The sequence below is a fragment of the Rhinoraja longicauda genome, chromosome 37, assembly GCF_053455715.1.
Source record: "Rhinoraja longicauda isolate Sanriku21f chromosome 37, sRhiLon1.1, whole genome shotgun sequence".
NCBI classification, from domain to species: domain Eukaryota; kingdom Metazoa; phylum Chordata; class Chondrichthyes; order Rajiformes; family Arhynchobatidae; genus Rhinoraja; species Rhinoraja longicauda.
This window is the reverse complement of record NC_135989.1, coordinates 3,328,541-3,355,006: the sequence shown is the minus strand read 5'-3', so window position 1 is coordinate 3,355,006 and position 26,466 is coordinate 3,328,541. Positions and strand designations below refer to the sequence as shown.

Sequence of the window (26,466 nt, the reverse complement as noted above, 5' to 3'; positions counted from 1 at the left end):
GCGGGCGGGCAGCCCGTCTCTCCCGGTGGCTTCAGTCGTGACCAGTCCGTCAGTCAGTCAGTGGGTGGCGGCGGCGGCCCCGCACCAGCAAAACATCCCTTCAGAGGTTTGAAAAAAAATTTAAAAACCCCCACACGATAAGGAAAAGATGAAGACCAGGTTGTTGTTCTGCCTGCTGGCGGCGACGGTGGCGGCCGACCCCAATGTCCATTTCACCGAGGACTTCGACGATGGAGGTGAGTTGGGGGAGGCCCGACCCGGCCTCAGGCAGCCGCGTTAAACCGTGTGTAAAGCTTCACCCCCCCCTCTGGGCATGCAGTGCACGGCCTGCCTCTGATCCGGCTGCTCAAGTGTATTTTTTAATGAGGAGAGGGGTGGGGGGGGGGTTATGAAACTGAAAGAAAAGATGGGTTTGAGGGGGTGGGGAGCAGATCTGACTAATCTGCATTTCTATTGTAAATGTATAAGAAAATAACATAGAAAATAGGTGCAGGAGTAGGCCATTCGGCCCTTCGAGTCTGTACGCACCGCCATTCAATATGATCATGGCTGATCATCCAACTCAGTAACCTGTACCTGCCTTCTCTCCATACCCCCTGATCCCTTTAGCCACAAGGGCCACATCTAACTCCCTCTTAAATATAGCCAATGAACTGGCCTCAACTACCTTCTGTGGCAGAGAATTCCACAGATTCACCGCTCTCTGTGTGAAAAAAAACTTTCTCATCTCGATCCTAAAAGACCTTATCCTTAAACTGCAGATGCTGGTTCAAATCGAAGGTATTTATTTCACAAAATGCTGGAGTAACTCAGCAGGTCAGGCAGCATCTCAGGAGAGAAGGAATGGGTGACGTTTCGGGTCGAGATCCTTCTTCAGACTATTCTATTAAAATGTATCTTCATTTGTAATGCTGGTTTTAGCAGATTGTGGTAAGTAAAGCATCAGTTATCCAAAAAAGAAAAAATCCAATTTGGAAGATCATCAACTGCTTTGGAAGATCATCAACCCCAATCTTTTTTGGGGTTTTACAATCATATTACTTTTACTAATGTTTGAATCTGAGCGGGCATTTTGTAAAGGTCTGGTTTTAAATTGATTCTTGTTCCCTGGACCCTGCCGAACGGATGACTTTGTTCATTGGTGGTAGTCCTTCTCAAGTCAAGTTTATTTGTCACATACACGCAGTGAAATGAAAGTGGCAATGCCTGCGGATTGTGCAAAAAACAAAAAAAATCACAATTACAGCATATAAATTAAAATTAATACAGAAAATAAAATTTAGTCCCTGGAGTTATAATAGTTAACAGTCCTGATGGCCTGCTGTGGGAAGAAACTCGTCTCATCATCTCCGTTTTCACAGCATGACAACTGATGCAGCTTGTCTATTCAATTTTAATGTTACATTATTACTTTTGAGTGTTTTAATTTGCGCAAAGCAAATCAAAATTTGGGCTCAACGAACTGCAGATGCTGGAATCTTGCACAAAAAAACACAAGGTGCAGGAGGAACTCGGCGGGTCAGGCAGCTTCGACTCAAGAGAGTCTAATTGTCATTTGTACTGAAATTGAACAATGACATTCTTGCAGCAGCATAACTGGTTTGTAAGCTCCATACATAACAGAATTAAAATGAGCAAAATAAAATTCAATTAAAAAAAAAATAGTATGAAACAATAGCCCCAATCCCTATTGCATCCAAGACTGTAGTTTGAAGTTTAGTAGGGGTTTGAAGTGTTCAATAGTCTGATGGTTGCTGAGATGCTGTTCTTGAACCTGGAGGTCATGTTTTTTAGGCTATATCACCTTCCTGGATGGCAGGACTGAAATGAGGTGTGGCCAGGGTGGTGTGATGAACTGTATTGATCAATGATGGGATGTATTGGGATGGGTTTAAAGATAACTTTAGTTTAAGAACTCAATGATTTTGAATATGACCTATAAGAACTCAAATCCTTTTAAACTAAAACAGTAAATGAATAGTGGGAAAGTAATGTTCTTGTCAAGTTTGTTGTTCTGAAGATAGACACACAGTGCTGGAGTAACTCAGCAGGTCAGGCAGCATCTCTGGAGAAAAACGATGGGTGATGTTTTGGGTTGGGACCCTTCAGATTGATATTTGATGTGGTTTGGTCGTACAAAAGCCCAGCATTTTGACTGTCTCGTACTAGTCTGAGTGACTGGTGAGATTGGAGGAACTGCATGGTTTCACTCAAAAGAGAAACCTAAATCTTTTGCCACAATCTAATGTCCTTTGACAGCAGATTCAGACAGTGCCTCCTTGTGAGCTTTTCTCTGCAAAAGAATTGTGCTTAGTTGCCTGATTTGGGAAATGTAGGATGGCTTGCCCTTCAGTAGAGAGCAAAATGGGGAAGTGTACCAAAAGCAGGAATACAATGGCATTTAAGGATGGCTATATGTTTTAAATTATTTTTTCCTTTTTTTAATGTAATGTTGTACACAACATACTTTTTTTTTGCTAAGGCAGCATTCCACTTGTGTTAATCCTGGAATCATGCTGTCTTATCTGGGATGATAAACGTTTTCATTAACTGTGTCCCTGGTTCTTTGGTAGAGATAATTCCTTAAGTTTTTCACTAGCTTGTATTTTTTTTACATCCTGAATCTTGTGAAACAAGAGATAGTCTCTAAGGGAAGAGGTTACATTGAGACCAATGTCTTAAAATGGGTTTGGAGATATCTTAAAGGAAGGGGGAATTGAGGAGTTGATTATTTTATATTTCCTTGTATCTAGATTGGGGGCCATTTAGCCAACGCCTGTTAGTTCTTGGCAAATTTGCACTTCCCTGTTGATTTGGGGAATTCCAGAGGTTAGATTTATTCCCAGCACCAAGATAATGTTGAAAGTATCATGGGTGTGATCTGTAATTGGACTTGAGGTAATGGGGAGAGGTGGTTTGAGACTAATTAGATTATAACAGTGGAACATTTCCTCGGTGTAAACTGATTTTGTACCAAAGCACCTCTATTCTCTGTCATCTGGTCATGGTTAATGGGGTGTATGAGTGCGTCTAGTTCAGTTGTTTGAGTGGTGTGACTGATGGATTAACAGGTATTAAGTGGGTGGAAGGCTTTTTGACAAGAGCTGATTTTTGTGAAAGACATCTGGACCTTCTGGGGACTAGGCTTTGGCACCATTCACTAGGATATAAACTATAGTACACCGGTTTTATTTTTCTTCTTGAGCTATGTTTTCTCTAAATTCTTCTGTTGAGTCAGCCAATTCCTCAGGCTTGACAAGTATTTGTTGTGTTGAGATGATCCATCTGAAACCATATCTTGTCTGGAAGAATGATTGCCTAAGTTCTCTGACATCAGTCTGAAGAAGGGTTTGACCCAAAACATCACCCATTCGTTCTCTCCAGAAATGCTGCCTGTCCCTCTGAGTTACTCCAGCATTTTGTGTCTAGCCTGGTGGGTATGATTTGGCTGAGGGTTGCTTCATTAAGTAGCTGCAGACTGTTGAACATGAGTGTTGGGCCAGTACAAATGCTTCAACCAGTTAAGAGCAAATGCAAAATGCTGGAGGAACTCAGCATGTCTGGAATATCTGTGGAGGGAATGGACAGGCAATGTTTAGGATTGGATCCTTTAGATTGGAATAGGAAGCTGGAAATGAGGGGGTGGGGATTGGAGCAAAGCATGCCCCAAGATTGATACAAAGATTGGGGGTGATTGTCACTTACTCCACCCATCTTCCTAAGGCTAGAAGTGAAAAGAAACCGAAAGGTTGTGAAGTAATGAAAGGGGAGGATTTAAATGTGAACCTGGGGGGTTCGATATGGGCGGAAGGGGAAGAGGGGTAAAAGAAAATATGAAATGAGTGTACAGAAGAGCGGAAGACAGCAGGGTGACTGGGGTGGTGGACGATTTTGGAAGTAATGTGTGTGTGTGCACTGCGGTAGGGAGGGGGTTATTGCTTGAAATTTGGTATGGGAAGAATCGCAGGGCTTGGGTCGGCCCGCTGAGGTCCTTTCACCGTCCGGCGCGGCCTGGAACGTGGCAACTTCAACAGCCTGACCACGGGAGAAGACGGCAGGGGAAGAGAAAAGACATTCTGGCCTTCGATCACAGTGAGGAGGTGACTGGAAGAGATCACTGTGATGAATGTTTCTTTTTTGTTTTGTGATAGTGTGTTATTGCTTATTTTTATTGCTCTTATTGTTGGACTGTGGGTAATGGAATCTCGTCCAAAATACATTTTTGGATGAAAATAAAGGTTATTCTGATTTTGAGTTACAATGGTTTGCAACTAGGAACTCCAGCGTAAGTGTTTGGTGGAATGGTTGCCTTGTCTATGCTTGGCCTCTGTAACATACAGAAGGCCACATTGGGAGCACTGAAATGCAATGGGCGGTAGGAAGACAAGCATGTAACCTGTCTCACATGGGGTCCCCGGATGGCAGTGAGAGCAGACATGGCATCTCCTGCAGTCGCAAGGGAAAGTGCCCGTGGAGAGGGCTGGTTGAGTGGGAATGAGGGAACCAAAGGGTTGTGGGGTCATCTCTATGGAAAGTGCAAAGGGGTGTGATAGGATTTACAAATATGATTACAACCCAAGACAGACACAAAGCTGGAGAAACTCAGCGGGTCAGACAGCATCTCTGGAGAAAAGGAATAGTTGACGTTTTGGGTCGGGACCCTTCAGGCAACTGCAACCTATTTAGTCGTCAGAACTACAGCCTTGAGCTGTATGATTGCAGTACCATTGACCATTGTAGTTGCTGCTGGATCTCTGGTAAAATAGATAGACTAACCTTGTATTAAAACTGGTTTCTAACTAGTTTGTTTAGTGTTCTCTTGAAAGATAAGCCCGTGAATACTTGAGCAGCTGGCTGGCCATGGTATCGGTTCTCTTGTATTAATGACTCACTTGGTACTGAAATGACTGCTAACAATCTGTTTTATTGGTGATGTATACTTTCTTATAGATTTAACAAGCTGTTAACCATGTTAAAACAAAACCTCACTATGAATTGAGAAAACAATTTTAAATATACTGCAGGTAAGGAGTCATTTGGAGAAAGAAATAGTTGATTTGTCATCCAAGTCTAAAAAATATTGCTTGAAGTTGACCTTTTTTCTCTTCCTTGCCCAGTGTTCTGGTACCAGGTTTTCTTTAGTTTTAGAGATACTGCGTGGAAACAGGCCCTTTGGCCCACTGAGTCCACACTGACCAGCGATCCCCACTATCCTATACATACTAGGAGCAATTTACACGTACACCAAGCCAATTAACCTGCAGACCTTTGGAGTGTGTGAGGAAACCGAGGATCTTGGAGAAAACTCACGCGGGTCACAGGGAGAACTAACAAACTCCGTACAGACAGCACCCGTAGTTGGGATCGAACCCGGGTCTCTGGCGCTGTAAGGCAGCAACTCTACCGCTGAGGGTCTCGACCCGAAACGTCACCCATTCCTTCTCTCCTGAGATGCTGCCTGACTCCAGCATTTTGTGAATAAATACCTTCGATTTGTACCAGCATCTGCAGTTATTTTCTTGTATTATAACTCTACTGCGGTGTCGCCCTTAAAAGAACTTGGAACTCCTACTTTTAATTTGTTTAATTTTAATTTTAGATGAGCCATTTTCTTCTGTGATGCTTCATTTCATGCATATTGTGTTTCAAGTCTTTTTGCCCTGTCAACATCTATCTTGTAAAGGAATCTGAAGGATCTCGACCCAAAATGTCCTATTCCTTTTCTCCAGCGATGTCTGACCCGCTGAGTCACTCCAGCATTTTGTGTCTATCTTGTAAATCCACTGTTACCTCATTCGCTTTGGTAGAAAAGCAGCCATTATTTCCCCTGGTTAATTGGGACTCCTGGAGTATGAGCGCAAAAAAGGAGTGGGGATCCACCCTCTTGTTCCTTCCTTGTTCCTGATCTTCAACTTCAGACCTGAAGCTGGTGAATTCTCTTCATGCTCCCTGTATGGCAATGATATTTTTGGACAAGGAAACCAAAACTGCATGCATGCCAGGTTTGGTTTCACAAATAATCTATGATTATAGTCAGAAATTTTACAGCTTTATTCAGGTGCTCTCAATTAAGGCCATTCTCGCCATTAGCCTGGCATCTGGTCTCTTTTGAATATCAGCATCTCCCAATGTCACTTTTCTTAAATTGTGCTCTGCAATACAAATGTATGAGCTTGCATTTTTCTACATTATATCCAACTGTAGTGTTCTTCAGCCTGTGCATTTTAGCCTGTCTATTTCCTTGAAGCCTTCACCCTAAAAACATGGGTTGTTTTTAAATGTGCTATACAAATAAAATTGACTTGACTTGCAATCCTGCCAGCTTTTGTATTATCAACAAGCTCAGAGGTTTTGTATTTGGTCCGCTTGGTCTAATTGATTGTAAATAGCCTGGGTCTATGCTTTAGTTCTTGCAGTACCTTGCTTTTGTAGAAAGGTCCCACCTTAATTTGTCTATTAACCAGTGTTCAATTTGTATCAGACAAGTTACTCTTTTTCTCCAGAGATGGTGCCCGACCTGCTGAGTTGCACCTGCACTTTGTCTGTCTTTGGTATAAACCAGCATCTGCAGTTCCATTCCACATGTACTCAGTTGCATGTGCTCTAACTCTTCAGTTGGACCTGATCAGGAGATTTCTGAAAATCTCAAATCTAAATGCACCATATCTAATGGTTTCTCTTTTTCCTTTCAATTAGCTACATACTTACTCCAAGACCTCCAGTGAACACAAAAGAGATTGCATGTGCTGCAATCTAGAGCAAAGGAACTTGGTGGGTCAAGTAGCATCCATGGAGGCATATGTACGAATTGATGTTTTGGGTTTCTGCTTGAAACACCGACTTGTACCTTTTCGGATACTATTTAAGCCACTGAAGTCTGGGTTCTATAATGTTTTTAAAAGATTAGAACCTGGGTCTCTGGCGCTGTAGGGAAGCAACTCTGCTGCCGTGCTGCTCCTATTGACTGACAAAGGGTTGCAGACCTGAAACATTAACTTGTTTTTCTTTTGTATGTCTGCTAACTTGCTGACCTTTCCAGCATCTTGTTTTTAATATTTAGATTTGGCTTTTTTTTCTGCGCTGGCTTGTGCTGATTAACTGGTAAGACTATTTAGCTGAAATTCTTGAATCATTAAGTCAGGACTGATGAGATTCAGTTGCTGTAGCTTGCTTTGGGCTTGCATTGGAAGACCATGGTCCATGCACAAAATTCTGCTGGACTTGATGAGTATTTCTATATTTTCCTAATTGCAATTTTGTGCTCTTGAGCAGACACCACAATGTCAATTTGTACATTTGCTTTCACAGGTGCTACTTGACCCACCAAGTTCCTTTGTTCCAGATTACAGCACCTGCAGTCTCTTTTGTCTTTAATCTACTAGAGGTCTTTGAGTATGTGGCTAGTTGAAAAGAAACCAGTTCCTCTGTCCCTCTCTTCCCCTCCCCTTCCCAGTTCTCCCTCTATCTTCCTGTCTCCACCTATATCCTTCCTTTGTCCCACCCCCCTGACATCAGTCTGAAGAAGGGTCTCGACGGAAACGTCACCCATTCCTTGAATAAAATCCATTAGATATGGTGTATTTAGATTTTTAGAAATCTCCTGCAGTTACTCTATTATAAATGTGTGTATTTCCTTTAAAGGGGTCTCGCTGTTTGCAAATGACCTGACTGGACATCTGACACACTAATTCTCGCATAGATCTTTGGGCATTTCCCAACCTGAGTCTTAATTCATTAATGACTTGATGCAGTATCTATTTCATTAAGGTAATTATGGGTAGTGTTGGTGAAATGGGAGGATTACAGCAAGGGAGCGATACTATATATTACTATGAAAATGGGCTAGTATTTGCCCATCTACTGGATTGCTGGTGCTGCTTTTTATTTAACTAATAAAATTTTGTTTGTCTCTAATCCCTTTTGCTTGTCCCTGGAGCTGATGGTCTGGTATGAAACATAGGAACATTGAAAATAGGTGCAGGAAGAGGCCTTTTGGCCCTTCGAGCCAGCACCGCCTTTCATTGTGATCATGGCTGATCATCCACAATCAGTAACCCGTGCCTGCCTTCTCCCCGTATCCCTTGATTCCACTAGCCCCGAGAGCTCTAACTCTCTTTTAAATCCATCCAGTGAATTGGCCTCTACTGCCTGTTGTGGCAGAGAATTCCACAATTTCACAACTGTCTGGGTGAAAAAGTTTCGTCTCACCTCAGTTTTAAATGACCTCCCCTTAATTCTTGGACTGTGGCCCCTGGTTCTGGACTCTCCCAATATTGGGAACATTTTTCCTGCTTGTCCAGTCCTTATATAATTTTATACTTTTCTATATGCATAAGTTTTTCTATATCCTTGGATGATGGTGGACTTTCAGGTGGAGTCAATGGGGAATAATTGTCATGGGAGGTGAAATTGTTTTTTTGCCTTTTGAACCACTGCAAAAACAATGCAGTCTACAGTATTGATTTAGACCTTCCTTTTCTGTTTGGTCAAGTGCTTCTTGAGTGAACATGTTATGCAGTTGAGGAATCACTATGCCTATTGATGTGAAATGAAGAATGTAGTTGATGCTGTAAATGGAGCAAATGAATTGGATTGTAGTTTATTCCAAAAGATTAATTCACAGAGCTCAACATAGTATAAATGTCACATTGTTTGGTGAAATGGTTAAATTCTAAATTCAAGATTCAAGATGGCTTTATTTGTCATCCAATATTGGACGAAATTCAGTCACCCACAGTCCAACAATAAAAGCACTAAATAGGCATTAAAATTACACAACCCCAAAAACACACAAAAAAAGAAACATCCAGCAAAGAAACATCCATCACAGTGAGTCTCCTCCAGTCCTCTCCTCACTGTGATGGAAGGCCACAATGTCTTTCCCTTCTCCTGCCGTCTTCTCCCGCAGTCAGGCTGTTGTGGGTAACTGAGATCTAGGTTGGTGCTAGTGTCCCAATCTAAAGTCATTTTTTAAATGGAGTTGGATAATTGATCATGTTAATATCTAATGATCCAATCATTTAATAAAATTCCTTGTCCATGCATCTCTCCAGCTATTTGGTTTTACCATAGGATTGAAAAATACGGTATGGAAACATAACTTTGACCAACTGACTCCATGCTGATCATCGATCACCGATTCACGCTACTTTATCCCACATTCTCATCCACACTCGGCAGTTTACAGAATCCAATTACCTTACCAGGACTACTCAAAACTTCTGGAGTCCCAGAGAAAACAATCCAAATCTGTCCAACTTCTTGTCGCTACTGCCACCTAATCCAGGCATCATTCTGGTAAACCACCTCTGCACCCTTTCCAAAGCCTCCACGTCCTTCTGGTAATGGAGCAACCAGAAACATAGAAAATAGGTGCAGGAGTAGGCAATTCGTCCCTTTGAGCCAGCACGTTCAATATGATCATGGCTGATCATCCAAAATCGGTGCCTTTTTTCTGCCTTCTCCACATATTCCTTATTTCCGTTAGCTCTAGGAGCAGTATCTAACTCTACGAAATACTCAATGTGACCTGACCAAACGGCAATGAATGTGCATCATGACTTCCTGACTTATAGTTCAGTTTAGTTTATTGTCACGTGTACCGAGGTACAGTGAAAAGCTTTTGTGTGCTAACCCGCCATAGAAAGACAATACATGCTTACAATCGAGCCATTCAGTGTACAAGTACATGATAAGGGAATAAAGTTTTGTGCAAGATAACGCCAATAAAGTCCAATCAAAGATAGACTGAGGGTCCCCGATAAGGTAGATAGTAGTTCAGGACTGGTCTGGTTGTGGTAGGATGATTCAGTTGCCTGATAACAGCTGGGAAGAAACTCCCTGAATCTGGAGGTGTGCGTCTTTTGCCCAATAGGAGAGGGGTTAAGGGGGAGCCGGGGATGAGGTAGCGCAAGGTATAAATGCAGTCCATGAAAAGGAGATTGGTTTGTGTGATGATCTGAGCTGTGTCCACAATTCGCTGCAATTTCTTGCTGTCTTGGATGGAGCTGTTCCCAAACCAAGCTGTGATGCATCCTGATGAAATGCTTTCAGGGCTGCATCACGAGTTCTTGACTTGCATACTCATTGCCCTGATCAGTACTTCGGCAAGCACTTACCACTTTCTTCTTGTGAGGTTGTCACTTTCAGGGAGTTATGGGGTGGGGCCAAGATCATTGGACAATCTTGGTTTGTTCCATTTTGGTAATTCTGTTTTGAACTGTGGAGAAGCCATGCAATGGCACTACCAGAGATGGATAATAGAGAATTGGCACTGTCTTGGTTTAGTAGTCAATGGCACTACCAGAGATGGATAATAGAGAATTGGCACTGTTGGTTTAGTCAATGTCAAGCCTCATTCATGCATGGATGATGATGTGTGTGTTGAGGTCACCTGCAGCTGAACACCACCGACAAGTCTAAGGAGTTAGTTGTGGACTTTTGGAAGAAGGGAACATCCCTTCCCCCTGTCTCCATCAAGGGTGTGGATGTGCAGGTCACCCAGGAGTAAAGTACCTTGGAGTTTACCTGGACAGTACACTGGACTGGGCCAGGAAAGCAGAGGCCCTGTATAAGAAGTGGCAGCCATCTGTACTTTCTGAGGAGGCTCTGCTCTTTCAACATCTACAGTAAAATGCTGCAGATATTTTATCAATTGGTGGTGGCCAGTGCCATCGTCTACACTGTTGTATGTTGGGGTAGCACGGCAAAAGCTGTGGATGCCAACAGAATCTGTGCTGTGTAATAACTGGTCACTTAAATTTCAATGTTATAATGCAAGTGACACTTTGATGCCTTGTAACTATTTTCTGACGTGGCAGATCAATTTCCCTCCGGGATAAATAAAGTTGTATCCTAATCGTTTTTTTAGTTTAGAGCGCAGAAACAGGCCCTTTCAGCCCACCTGGTCTGCGCCAGCCAGCAGTCCCCGCATATTAACACTATCCTACACCCACTAGGGACAATTTTTGCATTTACCAAGCCAGTCAACCTATATACCTGTATGTCTTTGGAGTGTGGGAGGAAACCGAAGATCTTGGAGAAAACCCACACAGGTCACAGGGCGAACATGCAAACTCCGTACAGACAGTCCCCTTAGTAGGGTTCGAACCCCGGTCTCCGGCGCTGTATTCGCTGTAAGGCAGCAACTCTACCAACTCCGTGGGGAATCTACAAGTGTCTTGTGCAAAGTCAGGGCACAGTAACTGTTCAATGCTGTCCTTTTCAAGTGGGGATGTGAAGTTTCAGACCTGTGCTACTCCATTTTGTGATTTGACTTTATTAGAATGCGTAATTTTGTTGAGATGCCACCTAGAGGCCTGAATAATGTGTACACGTAGAAGGAATTACATTCAGTGTTTCACAATTCGCAAGTGAGGAGTTCTCATTCCAAAGGAGGTCTTTGTTTTAGAAGTGTAACAATATTTTCTGTTTCTTTGAATCAGATGCCTGGACACAGAGATGGTCTGAATCGAAGCACAAAACTGATTATGGAAAATTCAAGCTGACTGCTGGCAAATTTTACGGTGATGCAGAGAAAGATAAAGGTGGGAGAATTTCTGTTTTGGTTGAAATTACTAACAGTGAATGGTTTATGCTCTCCCGTTGCTACAATCCCCCCCAGTCAAGTTTCCTGTGACCGATGCAAAAATATTTGATTTTATATTTAATGCAATTTTCGTCTGACTTCCCCTCATTCGATTTAAGCACAGCCTTGGATTTGGTGTAGTGTATAGAAATAGTCCACTGAGACAACATACCAGAATTGCCAAGTTTGGTGTCATTTTCAAAATCCAAGTTGCTTTAAATGTAGCTGGCCATGAATAGACAATAGGTGCAGGAGGAGGCCATTCGGCCCTTCGAGCCAGCACTGCCATTCAATGTGATCATGGCTGATCATTCACAATCAGTACCCCATTCCTGCCTTCTCCCCATACCCCCTGACTCCGCTATCCTTATGAACTTTATCTAGCTCTCTTGAATGCATTCAGAGAATTGGCCTCCACTGCCTTCTGAGGCAGAGAATTCCACAGAAGGCCCGTTGTCCTAGTTGCATTACAGGGTTGGCCTGGCCAAGCGAAGTTGTGGGTGGCACCTTATCCAGTCAAGCCCCAGGCTGCCAGTGAACCGTCTTCCTCTTCTTCCCCGTACAGCCTTTGAGCCGCTAGGGCTCCCGCATCTGACCTTGAGATGGCGAAAGGCAAGCCAACAGTTCCTCGTTCTGGCCGTCTGTTCTTTGCGTTCGTTGCCACCCTCTTGTCTCTTCCCAGCTCCGCCACAAGCAAGCCAGGCCTGCTGCTGTTTGCTGGGCGCAGGACCACACCAAACCTCGTCGCTCCCTCGCCCCCCCCCCCTCCTCCCGAGACTCCACAGAGCAGCCACACTTGCCAATCTCCGGGGCCCAACCCTGCCACATGGCGCTGCCCCACCTTGGCAGCCAGAAGAGGAAACTTTTAACTTGCTTTTTAAGCATGAAGTGTTGCTACCTTTGACCACCCAGCTCGGACATGCCCCCGCAAAGAGTGGGTCGCCCTTAACTGACTCCACGCAGGGGTCTGCCGGTTCAACGCCAACATGCATCGTTGGGGGTTGCATTTATCAGCAGCTTGCGTGTGTGGAGCAGACCAGCAAGCAGTGCAGCACGTCATTTGTGACTGCTGTCCTCCCCCCCCCCCCCCCCCCCGGTTGGGGGGGGTAGACCTCACGGCCCTCGACAACAGCACATTGAACTGGCTACAGCGCCTGGAGGGCGTTACATAACCTCTATGCCTCAAACGCCAGAAGAAGAAAACCTTTGACTATGTTGGATGTTCACTCGTCTCGTGCCTGTTTTAAACTACATTCTGGTACACAAAATAATTTATCTGATGGGAATCAAATGGCATATTTCCATTGGTGTCATTTGACAAAGCAATTGATAAATCTCTCATTATTGCTGTTTGCTGTCCTAGCACTATGTATTTCCATTTTTTCATTGTCTTTGAAAGCCACCTCTAGTTAGTCGAGTGCTTTGTTGTAATCTCTACCAACAGAACAATTAAATTCTTATTGCCACAACATAACAGGCCTTAAATGCGACATAGAAATAGTTATACAAAAAAAATCAGTGAATTATTTTGCGCAAACATTGGGGGTGAAATGAGACTGGTTGGGCGGTGTGGGTCTATGATATTGTCTGCCTCTTTGAGGCAGTGACTCCTGTTGATCCCTTCAATGGCAGGGAGGTCAGTACCAAAATCTTAAGTTGGTAGATGATGGCTCAAACTCGATGCTAATTGGCACCATCTAGACAGTCCACTAGATGGCGCCAATTAGATTCTGAGTTTGGGCCATCATTAACCAACTTACAATTTTAAGTTGCCTGGTTCTCTAAGGGATGAAGGAACATGGAACGGTTTGGCATAGGAACTGTCACCCACGGTTTTGCATGTCTGGTTCCTTTTGGCTGAGAAGTTCAGGTTGGCAGGTTGTTCAGATATGCTGATATGGTTCAGCACAGCTTGAGCTTGCTGACTAGAACTGTTCTTCAATCCAATTGCAAGTAATATACCCTTTCCCCTGCCCCCCCCCCCACTCCAGTGCACACACATCTCTCGCTGTCTCCCACCATCCTGTCATGTGTGCCTTTCCCTTCCTCTGCAGGCACTTCATATCCCTGCTGTTCATTTCCCTTTTAACCCACATTGCCCTTCCCCCCATATCCCACCCTTGTCTTTTCACTTGCCTCCTGCTCTCTTCCTTGCCTGACATCGTTTCGCTGAACACCATTGTCAGAGTGAGGCCCAGCGCAAATTGGAGGAACAGCACCTCGTATTTCGTTTGGGTAGTTTACACATTGGTATGAACATTGACTTCTCTAATTTCAGATAGTCCCTGCTTTCCCCCTCTATCCCCTTCCCAGTTCTCCCACTAGTCATCCTGTCTCCGACTACATTCTATCTTTGTCTCACCCCCTCCCCTGACATCAGTCTGAAGAAGGGTCTCCACCCAAAACGTCACCCATTCCTTTTCTCCAGAGATGTTGCCTGACCTGCTGAGTTACTCCAGCATTTTGTGTCTATCCTTATTTTCCTATTCGCCTCTAGCTTTTGTCACTGAGCCAGGCTGGCTGAGTTCCTCCAGTACTTTATTTCTTTGTTAGTTATCTCCCTGGCGCAGTGAGACTGGGATAACTGGTGTTTCTGTGATGGCCCACCGAGTCCACGCCAAACAACAATTCCCCACACATTAACACTCCTGCAAACCAGTGTCAATTTACAATTTTACCAAGTCTATTAACCTACAACCCTGTATGCCTTTGGAGTGTGGGAGGAAACTGGATCCTAGAGAACGTACTAACTGTACAGACAGAACCTGTAGTTAGGATCGAACTGTGGTCTCTGGTGCTGTGAGGCAGCAACTCAACTGCCCAAGTAAAACATTTAAATGTGGCAATGATAAAATTGGGATGACTAGAAATTATTGGGTACTTGTGCTTGAACAATGTTCCTGGGACTTTGTTACAAACGTTAGCACTTTTTGGTTTAGCACTAACCCTTTCTGGTGGATCTTATGTACTTCTGCAGTATTGGTGATTTTGTGCTTGGTGATTGTAATATGGTGCGTGGTGTGGAAGATAGAGTTGGTATCTCTGGAATCATTAAGCAGGGCTCATTATCCTCTGAATGCGTTCTATTTCTAGGCCTCCAGACAAGTGAGGATGCCAGATTCTATGCACTGTCAGCAAGGTTTGACCCCTTCAGCAATGAAGGGAAGACCCTTGTTGTCCAATTCACAGTCAAGCATGAACAGACCATCGACTGCGGAGGTGGCTACGTGAAGATCTTCCCTTCGGACCTCAACCAAGCTGATATGCATGGAGACTCTGTCTACAATATTATGTTTGGTAAGTGACCCTTTTGGGTAACATCCATCTTCACAGCTATCCAAGAGCACCACAGGTGGTAGTGATGTTCAGAGATAAAGTGCTGAAATAGGCCCTTCGGCCCACCGAGTCCACGCCGACCAGCGATCACTCTGCACATATACGCTATCCTACACACACTAGGGACAATTTACCATTTTACTGCAGCCAATTAACCTACAAACTTGTACTTCTTTGGGATGTGGGGGGAAACTAGAGCACCCGGAGAAAACACACACGGTCACATACAAACTCCAAACAGACAGCACCCATAGTCAGGATCGAACCCGGGTCTCGGGGCCTGTAAGGCAGCAGCTCTACCACTGTGCCACCGCATGATATTATTCATGGACACTTTGAAATTGGAAAGACAAAGCTGTAATGTGGCTTCATTGTTCCATAATACGTACACCTGAAAATGCTTAGCATTTGGGGAGAGCTAGCTTTTGGTTCAATTTTCGTCAGCGATTGCCAACTTAAGACACCTTTTCTTCGAAGTTTCGATGGCGGCTCTGTTCTGATGCAAGTATTTCCAAGATTTTTTTGTTATTTAAGATTGTCAGTGTCTGAAGTATTTTGCGGTGTCGTCTGTTTATACATCCATCTGCTAACAGTTATGAAGTAAAGGTTTGTAACGAGTTAAATTGGACATTTGGGAGAAATCCTTTCCTGCAGTGTTTCCTGCAGAGACGAGTGTTTAAAGGTTTCAACTGTTTTAGTTTCTTTTCTGGGCTAGTCCTCGATCAATTAGCAGTATCCTGTTGTGCTGTAATGTGGTTGAACAATTGTTTATCGGTCATGTGTTTTAAAAAAGGTTTACTATTAAATTCTAGGCCCTGACATCTGTGGCCCGGGAACAAAGAAAGTCCATGTCATTTTCAACTACAAAGGAAAGAATCATTTGATATCCAAGGATGTTCGTTGCAAGGTGAGTATATTGGTCTGCTCAGAGGAGTGATCAAAGCCGTGGGTTTAATATTGGGCATTGGGTCTCATCAAAACTGGGAAATAAACTATATCCCTGCACATGTCTCCTATTCTTTTATATTAGCTTTGGGGCTTTTCAGGGATAGGTCACTTTTGGTGTGGTGATTTTTGTTTGACTTAGTGTGTGCGCAAAAAGGTCGCATGTGGTATCACTTGCATTCAGTTTAGACTGGAGATACAGTGTGGAAATGGGCATGTGGCCCATCGAGTCTGTGCCGACCAGCGATCACCCTGTACACTAGCACTATCCTACACGCTGGGGACAATTTACAGTTTTACAGAAGCCAATTGACCTAAACCTGTACGTCTTTAGAGTGGTGGACATCAGGACACCCGGAGAAAACCCACGTGGCCACAGGGAGAATGTACAAACTCCGTACAGACGGCACCCATAGTCAGGATCAAACTGGGTCTCTGCTGCTGTAAGGCAGCAATCCGACTGTGCCACAGTCTTGGAACATTTCTGTACGGATGCTAGAACGAATTCAATTGGAAATACTTAGTGGCAGAAGTAAAATTAAATGTTTCATGTTGATTACTTGTTTACTGTACACTACTTCCTTTGGGTGGCTGTTGTAGTAATAATTGGAGAGTTCCCGTTACAGTGACCAGATGAAGTGATGCAGTTTAGTGCTGCAGCCTTGCATTAAGGTGTGTGTATTGTACGTGCTCGAGACTATGTTGTAGTCCGTGACCGATTAACAGAATAGTCAGACAACCAAATTCGTTTAACCTCTTTATTCTACTCACCCAGGTGGGAGAGCCTAGGCACTGGAACGTTCAGAAACGCTCAGGCAGCTAGTACAGCCTCTCTCTCTCCGAAAGCTTTCATTTACACACATTTTATATCCGAAATGCATGTGCCAGTATTTTCCATTGCTGCCTTATATGGCAAGTTTACAGTGCCCTATAAATCTTTGTGTCCTCCGTGTCCTCTTCTTTCTTGGGAACAAAGGGCAGTCCATATGGCAAGATGTTCTTCTTAACACTTCAAAGCTTTGAATGCCGGTTGCTGATATCAGAGGATGCTATCAGCCATAAGCCACGTTTCCCTGCTGACAACAGGATGCCCCCGCAATATAATCGAGCTGGAGCTTTTACGCTCCCGCAATAAAACCCACATGACTGTATTCCTAATGTTAGCCCTTACAACTAGCTGAAGCATCTTCCCTTCATTTTTCTAGGATGATGAGTTCTCGCATCTGTATACCCTTATCGTCCGTCCTGACAATACTTACGAAGTAAAAATTGACAACCAGAAAGTTGAATCGGGTAGCTTGGAAGAAGACTGGGACTTCCTGCCACCAAAGATGATTAAAGATCCAGAAGCCAAGAAACCAGAGGACTGGGATGAGCGTGCCAAGATTGATGATCCCGAGGATGTAAAACCTGAGGTAACTGGGGCTGTTGTGGTAATGGTGTGGTTGCGTATTTACACGGTTATTTCCTTGGTGGTCTCTTTAGCTTCTGTTTTTGCCCCCATCAGGACTGGGATAAACCCGAGCATACTCCTGACCCTGATGCCAAGAAACCTGAAGATTGGGATGATGAGATGGATGGGGAATGGGAGCCACCTATGATTCAGAACCCTGATTACAAGGTAACCCCTGACTTTGTTTTTCTTACTGCATTAGCTTGCCTATTCTGCATCAATGTATTTTGATATCTCATCCATGGAGCATCTCAGCGGGTCAGGCACCATCCCCGGAGTACAGTACTGAGGGTGTGCTGCATGAATGTCAGCTTAGATTCTAGATCAAACTTCCACTCTTGCCCCGAAGGATGGACACAAAAGGGTGGAGTTTTGGGTCGAGACCCTTCTTCAGACGTCTAGCCCCGAAACGCCACCTCTTCCTTCTCTCCAGAGATGCCTGTCCTGCTGAGTTACTCCACCATTTTGTGTCTATCTTTGGTTTAAACCACCATTAGCAGTTCCTTCCTACACATTCCACTCTTGCCCCCACTGGTCCTCCTTCCTGTGCCCTTCGTGGTCCCCGGCCCAAAGGTACCTCAGTGACTAACCTCTGACTGCTGCAGCTCTCCCCAATTCTGTTTGTGGTACCCGACCCACTACTTAGTAGAGGACTTGGACCTACAACTTGGTTCTGGCAGGACCTTGTTCCTTAACGGGGGTTCTAAAGCTCCCATCACAATCACTATTTGCTGTGATTGATATCCTCCCTCCCTCACTTTGGCACCCGATTTATGGCATGCTTCAACTGCTCCACAGAGGAAAAAATTTGCCTTCCACTGGCTGGCTCTGTCCTATCTGCTCCCACATGAGCTGACGTGGACTCTGGACTGACCGGTCGCTGGGGCTCACTTTGTTTTCCTCCTGAGCAAAGTGAAAGGTTATGTAAGAAAATAACTGCAGATGCTGGTACAAATCGACGGTATTTATTTCACAAAATGCTGGAGTAACTCAACGGGTCAGGCAGCATCTCAGGAGAGAAGGAATGGGTGACGTTTCGGGTCGAGACCCTTCAGACTGATGTCAAGTGGGCGGGACAAAAGAAGGATATAGGTGGAGACAGGAAGATAGAGGGAGAACTGGGAAGCGGGAGGGAAAGAGAGGGACAGAGGAACTATCTAAAGTTGGAGAATTCAATGCAAGTTAAAGGTTATCTTTCCCAGCAAATCCTCCGAGAACTGTCGCCAATCAACTGGGCTCTTGAGAACTTGCATTCAGACACGTGCTATTCTAAAAAGTTTCAACTTTTATACAGATTAATGGGAATCTTACACACTTTAATTCCTTATTACAAATCACAATATGTTCTTGGAAACATTAATATCTAATAAAAGCTACATGCTATTCTTTCCTCTTTGCGTCTAATCTTTTTTTAAATTAAATATTTTTATTTTTGAAAAGCATATGTACAAATAGAAATAAAAGACAAATTTGTTACAAAGTTCTTACATAGCTTCAATTTTTAAAGAGAGAAAATAAAAAATAAAGCAGAAAGAAAAAAGAAAAAAACCTATAAACTATTGGAAAGAGAGAATAAGAAAATTAAAAAAAGGTATAACTATAAAAATTAAAGCGTCTAATCTTAGCAAAGATAATACTAAAGAACTATATGCTGTACAGATATAGCTAGCTGTACATTAAAGATTGACTAACCTTGTAGGAAAAAAAACTGCAGATGCTGGTTTAAATCAAAGGTAGACACAATGCTGGAGTAACTCAGCGTGTCAGGGAGCATCTCCTGAGAAGGAATGGGTGACGTTTCGGGTAGAGTCTGAAGAAGGGTCTCGGCCCGAAACGTCACCCATTCCTTCTCTCCCGAGATGCTGCCTGACACGCTGAGTTACTCCGGCATTTTGTGTCTGCCTTCGACTCTAACCTTGTGCTGTACATCAAAGGATGTCCAAAGGTCCTTGTGCTGTACAGTTATCTTAACCGTTGTTGTACTGGTACTTCAACATTGTACCTCTTGCCTGGTAGGAGCATCTGTGGAAAGTGAGTTGGCATTTCAGGCAAACATCCCTTGTCAGAAGTTGTAGATCAACCAAAATAGTGATGCCAACAGCTTATCACTGTTTTGGAGATATCCTTTGTTCTATTTTTCTTCCCCCTCTATCCTCAGCATTTGTTTTCTCTCCCAGTTCTGAAGTGCCTTGGAAATGTTAAGTGTATCTCTTCTCACAGTTGCTGCCTGACCTGCATTTTCTATTGAGATATACGAGACCAGAGTTGTGCTTGCTTGTGTCAGGTTTCCTGGTGTCTGATTTAGAATTAATTCTGAATTGCAAGTTGAAGCATGTTTGCTGAATAGTATTTTCTTTAGGAAACAAGAATTGCCTAGGCTGTAACCTCCTTCGGGTGATTGCTGTGGGTCGGTTTCATTATGGCATGAGTCGAAATGGCTGGTTGCTACAATCAATCTTATCTCTCAATGTCTCACCTGTGGACAAATGAGATATCGTGTGTGTGTATTCTGTGTGCCATGTGCACATAATGACCCTTGAATGATGCCAAGTTAGCTGATTGTTGATTTGAAGATTTAAAGAGTAGCTCTTAAGTGCTCTTGTAATTCTCTTAAGTTCCTTGTAATTCCCTTTTTATTATCTGACAGACGCTACCTGATCTAATCAACATATGGAGATGCATGGCAATTGTCAGTGTTCATTAGGTCCTGACAGGAGCAGAATTGAGCCATTCAGCCCATTAAATCTACTCCGCCATTCAATCATGGCTGATTATATCTCTCCCTCCTAACCCCATTCTCCTGCCTCCTCCCCATAACCTCTGACACCCATACTAATCAAGAATCTCCATCTCTGCCTTAAATATATCCACTGACATTGTCTCCACAGCCTTTTGTGGCAAAGAATCCACAGATTCACCACCCTCTGACTAAAGAAATTCCTCATCTTCCCAAAAGAACACCCTTTAATGCTGAGGCTATCAGGCATGTGAAGTTTCTGCGGATTTCTGCAATTAATAAAATCCATTTCCTGTGCTTTTTGCATGATTTCCGTGTTTTTCACTTTACCAAAATCGCGTTTATCAATGGAGAAATCTGATCGGGAAAAAAATTAAAATAAACGATGTGTAGACTTTTCATAAACACTAGGTTTTCGCTAGGGAGTTCCGTGAGAAATCCCCGCGCCCTGGAACTCTCCCCGAAAATGTGGCACCTAGTCTGGGCAAGGCAGCCATTTCGACCTCATAGGGACTTCCACGGCCGATCGGTGGGTTGAATTTGCAACCTGTGGCCGCGGCTCTGGAACTCCAGCCCAGCTGGAGCCAGCACATCTATCCCCATCGCCGAGCAACTTCCTTGGCCAGCTGGATAAACCAGCAAAGCTCTGGAACCAAGAGTGCCAGAAAATCAGTGGTGGAACTGTAATGAGTAAATATTAAATTTAAGTGCAAGATTATATAACTAAATCAATGAAGGCGGGATTAAAATTTAAAACACAGCAGAAAAGCCAATTACCACCTTTTTGGGCTGATTATCAATTAATGTGTGAAATTACTTAAATGTTATTAAAAATATACAGTGACATATTTAAGTTATTTTGTAATGTCCCCTTTTTACTTTGAAATGCACTAAATGAGGCTTAACTGGTAATTTTGTGTAAATTTTCCCCCCAAAAAATCAGTTTTTTTGACCCCCATTGCAGGCACGTGGGTCTTTTCCTCTTTTTTTTAAACCTCACTCGCATGCCTGGGCTATGACCTATCCCTGGATGCTCCCACTGTTGGAAACATCCTCTCTGCATCCACTCGATCCAAGCCTTTCCTATTCTGTACGTTTCAATGAGTTCCTCCCTCATTCTTCTAAGCTCCAGCAAGTGCAGGCCCAGTGCTGACAAGCGTCCTGGCAGTCTGTCGAGGGCACCCCGTCAAGAACAGAGGGACGCAGCGTGAGGGGCTGTGGCGAACAAAGGGGGTGAGGATGAAGAGGGACCATTGGGACTCTATTGAATACTTTTTGTGACTTTGTCGGCGCCCTGTACATGGCACCTCTTTGCATACTTGTGTGTTGTATGCAAAACAAAGAATTTCACTGTAGCAAGTACACGTGACAATATAGAATCAATCAACACTTAAAATGCACATGATTCCTACCCATTTAGCTGGAAGCATTGTAATTCAGGTGAAAATTAATTGTAATCTGGGTTAATAGTTTGTATTGCTCTCTGGATGCTGCCTGACCCAATCTTAACACCATTCCTTTGTTTTTTATTGTCACCAGGGTGAATGGAAACCAGGACAGATTGATAATCCAGAGTACAAAGGAAAATGGATTCATCCTGAAATTGATAATCCAGAGTATACTCCAGACTCCAACCTGTACAGTTACAAAGATATTTCTGTGATTGGCCTGGATTTGTGGCAGGTTAGTGCCTTGTTTGTTCCACAATAGAGGGCTACAAATATCTACCCAAAGAGTATCTAAATTCCATTTTAGTTTTGCACGCATTTAAGGTCTGTGTAATGCAGGTACTGAGTTTATTTTCACGTTTGCTCTCCATGTTTTGAAGTGAAGCTTGGGGCCAAAGGATTGGAAATTCCCAATCTTGGTCTTCCTACCTCATTAGCAAAGGTTTAGTTTGGTTTAGAGATACACTGTGGAAACAGGCCCTTGCAGCCCACCGAGTCCGTGCCGACCAGCGATCCCCGCACATTAACACTATCCTACACACTTTTTTACATTTAGCGACAATTTTTTACATTTAGCAAGCCAATTAACCTACAAACCTATACATGCGTCTTTGGTTTAGAGAGGGAAAGCTGATGCTGACCAGTAATCCTGTACACTAGCACTATCCTACACACTAGGGACAATTTACAATTTTTAACCAAAGGCAATTAACCTACAAACCTGCAAGTCTTTGGTGTATAACCGGAGAAAACCCACTCGATCACAGGGAGAAAATACTAACTCTGTACAGACAGCACCCCTAGTCAGGATCGTACCTGGGTCTCTGGCACTTTAAGGCAGCAACTCACTCGCTGTGCCACCTCTTAACTTCCATCCTGCGATGTATTTTAAACCATGGCCGGCAGCAATTTGTATTTCAATCTGTAATTCACATACTGCAGCAACTGATTTAGCAGTATTCCACACTTTGATTCTACGTGCATTTTGGCTAGTGTTTAATTTGTGGAGTCAGTGATGTCAATGGCGGCATGTTTGTATTTAAAAATGGGGATAATTAAGTTTCTTGGATCAAATTTTTCCATCGTTCATTCAAAGGCAAATATTAAAATGTATTCATTATCTTAGTAACTCAACTTTCCACTGGCTGTAGTTCAATTTTAAATTTTCATTATTTTAAATTGGCATCAAGATCAAAGATGGAGTAGCTGGACATCAAACTGCCTGCCACAAGCACTGAGGGTTGTATTTTCACTGATTTATGGGTAGCTACTTTGTATCTGGAGTTGGTACCTTGATCTTGTTCAACATTTGGTCGTAACCCCACAATGTATATTTTAACTTTTCAGGTTAAATCCGGAACAATATTTGATAACTTCTTGATCACAGACGATGAAAAATATGCTGAGACGGTTGGAAAGGACACCTGGGGAACCACCAAAGTAAGAAGCAACCTGTCTCTGCAGGAAGGGAAATGATTAGTACGGTTGCAGCTTGGCAGCAGTGTTTAAAAAATATCCTATGGAATATTTCTAGCTTGCAGAAATTGTTGACTTTCTGACTTGTCCCAATCGATCTGGTTTGAGAATTGAAGCTGCCCTCTCTCGGAATAAAAGGTGGATAAAATTCACCTGAGGGCATTGTAGTTGGGAAATGAATGCTGACAATTCAGTGAATTAAGGTGCCTATCTTGTCGCCCATTTTTGGGGTGGGGATAATGGGTGGAAAGTCCTAGAGCTATACAGCATGGAGCTAACCAATCTGGTCCCATTTGCCTGCATCTGGACCTATCCCTCCAAAGCTTTTCTAACCATGTGCCTGTGCAAGATCCAGCTTATCATCTTTGTTTTAATGGCACCCTGTAGCACGGCAACCAGGATTATATATAGTACTCCATAGAAAGCGGAAACTTTCCGCCAAATTCAGAAGGGTTCGTTTCCGCCATTCCAATTTTGCCTCGCATTTTTCCGCAAAACAGTTGGTAATTGCAATTTGTCAATTCGGCTGCTAGAGGTCGCTGGGGGTTTCCGCGAGAAATCCCCCCACCCTGGAAGTCTCCCCAAAAATGTGGTACGTAGGCTGGGCAAGGCAGCCAATCTCGACCTCATTGGGACTTCCATGGCCGATCAGTGGGTTGAATTTGCAACCTGTGGCCGGGGCTCTGGAACGCCAGCCCAGCTGGAGCCAGTACATCTATCCCCATAGTGGACGGACTTCCTTGGCCGGCTGGATAAACCAGCAAAGCTCTGGAACCAAGAGTGCCAGAAAATCAGTGGTGGAACTGTAATGAGAAAATATTAAATTTAAGTGCATGATTATATAATTAAATTAATTAAGACTGGGTTAAAATATAAAACACAGCAGAAAAAGCCAATTACCACCCTTTTGTGCTGATTATCAATTAATGTGCAAATTTACTTCAAGTACTTCCATATGCTTAGTCTAGTCTCATATATCAACTTTCTTAACTTAGTCATACATTTTATAACCATTGTTCTTTTATTCAGTACCAAGAGAATTGTGATGTGTAAGGAAAAAGCAAAATAGAAAAAACAAAACAATTCTTTTGTGTTGCAAGAAGTATCTCTGTTCAATAACCTTTCTATAACTAGCAGAATATACTCATGATAGGCCTGATATTGTACATCTGGTCCAAGAACTACAGACTGTTGGAAATAATTGTCGTTTTTCACAAATGAATGTAGTGCAACACCTATGCGCATTTGGCGTGCATACCTTTTTTTTGCTGAAAAGTTGCATTACGTGCCATATGAATTTTGATGTCATATTCTGAATTTTGGACATCAAAATTATGAATTTGTAAAATCAAATGTTGGGAGGTCTGTATTCCTGCCTCAACTGCTGTTTCGTGTGCTAGAGAGAATTGATTACTTTTTGTTGTCTTCAGGATCCTGAAAAGAAAATGAAGGAAACACAGGATGACGAGGAGAGGAAGAAACGCGAGGAAGAGGACAAGAAGGATAAGGTGGACGATGAGGGTGATGAAGATGATGAGGAAGAGGAAGATGAAGATAAGGAAGAAAAGGAGGAGGATGAAGAAGAGGAGGAGGAGGAAGAAGAAACAGAAGCTGCTCTTAAAGATGAGTTATAAGGAATGTAGTATAATGTTGGGAGATGAAATGGCAGCAGGGCAATGTACAGAGAACCTTTACACAAGCAATTGGAACCCCTTATTGGAATGTGCTCTTTTCATTTTTGTTTACAAAAGGTTAGAAAAATGTGGCTTGGGTTCTTTTAGTTTGGGCTAGGAAGCGAGGGACAGTTTATTTCCTGTTTAAAACAATGCATCCACAGAAGGGATTAATCTGGAAGTTGAGTACTAAATTACTAAATGCCAACACATCGTAGGTTTGGGAAAGCAGAAGTTCCAATCTGACTGGAACTGGAGATTGTTTTGCACACTGACAACATCCACCTGACTGCAATGAAGTAGCCACATTAAGCCTGGAAATCAACTGAGCATCATTTATCAATACAGGCTTTCATCAATATTTTTTTGACTGGGGATTTTCACTTTGGTTTTCTAATGGGTCAACCCCTCAGTAAAGTGTTTTTGCAGTAATTTCAGTCTTGTGCACTGAAGAGTGTCTTTAAGCCTGAAATTTTGCAGTTGATGCCTGTTAATTTTCCAGCACGCACTGGTTTAGATTTATTCAACCACTTGATTCTTTAGACGATTAAATCTGGTGGTGGGGATTTTGCATTCAATGGGAATGATCTGAATTAAATTAGAACATTTTCACTTCCATCATGGGTTTACCATTAACGGGCTTCAACTGTAAGTGTAATTGTACAACTGCCTTTGCTCATTCATTTGGAGAACAATTAGGTCTTGCAGGACTGCACAGGTTAAACAATTTTTTGGCTCTTTCCAAATCCAGGGTCTTCTTTGTATTTTGCATTCTTTATATAGGGGTTTCAAGAGGAGGAGGAAAATCTTTATTTCCAAAAAATACAAAACAAAACTTAATTTCTGTACAGACCAAGTAAAGTTTGTCATTTTAACCTGTTATTTAAATGTTGTAAATTGGTGATTTAATCGATGACCGTGTTTTTGGAAAACTTAAGTTCTGTGTGCAATACAGATACGTTTGATCACATTTCTACAATAAATACCAAATGGAAGTGATGAGTTTTGTGGATTTCTTGTTCGTTCTTGTCTGAGGCTTGCAACTTCTGCACACTTTATTGGATTTGTATGGCTGAGGATTGGGTTGGAAATTTCACCATTTGAAGATAGACACAAAATGCTGGAGTAACTCAGCAGGGCAGGCAGCAACTCTGGAGAGAAGGAGTAACATTTTTGTACTGCTGCACTTCACAGATGATGCACTGAGCTCCTATGTGCCCTGTGAGATTCATTTTGGAAGAATAGAACATTTAGGTAGCGCAGCGGTAGAGTTGCTGCCTTACATCACTTCCAGCGCCAGAAACCCGGGTTTGATCCTAACTACGGGTGCTGGCTATACGTTCCTGCGCGGGTTTTCTCCGAGATCTTCGGTTTCCTTCTACATGCCAAAGACGTACAGGTATGTAGGTTGATTGGCTTGGTAAATGTAAAAGTTGTCCCTTGTGTGTGTAGGATCACTGGTTGGTGCGGACCCAGTGGGCCAAAGGGCCTGTTTCCGTGCTGTATCTCTAAACTAAACATTTGTTTCTTGATTCATGGCCAATATTTACACCTTGTTTAGCACTTGCAAAATCTGATCATGGTGTCACAGGGCACATTAATAATAGTCGGTCGTAGTGTGGAAACTCATCCATGGCAACCAAGATGCCTGATCTAAACTAGTTCCATTTGCACATGTTTGGCACATATCCTTCTGCACCTTTCCAATCCATATCAGTCCAAATGTTAATTTATTTAAAGCATACCTATGCCCTTCATTTTCCCCAACCCCGTGAAAAAGACTGCATTCATCCTATTTATTCCCCACTGAT

General features: G+C 43.0%; 1 protein-coding gene across 1 annotated transcript; it reads left to right on the top strand.

The window, feature by feature from the left end:
• LOC144610688 (calreticulin-like) lies at positions 1–25,654 on the top strand. The gene is made up of 9 exons (XM_078429574.1): positions 1–236; positions 11,445–11,546; positions 14,681–14,884; positions 15,736–15,830; positions 17,074–17,283; positions 17,376–17,489; positions 21,598–21,741; positions 22,854–22,946; positions 24,413–25,654. The coding sequence occupies exons 1-9, from the start codon at positions 149–151 to the stop codon at positions 24,614–24,616; spliced, it is 1,254 nt and encodes a 417-aa protein (XP_078285700.1). The 5' UTR covers positions 1–148; the 3' UTR covers positions 24,617–25,654.
• The last annotated feature ends 812 nt before the right edge of the window (positions 25,655–26,466 follow it).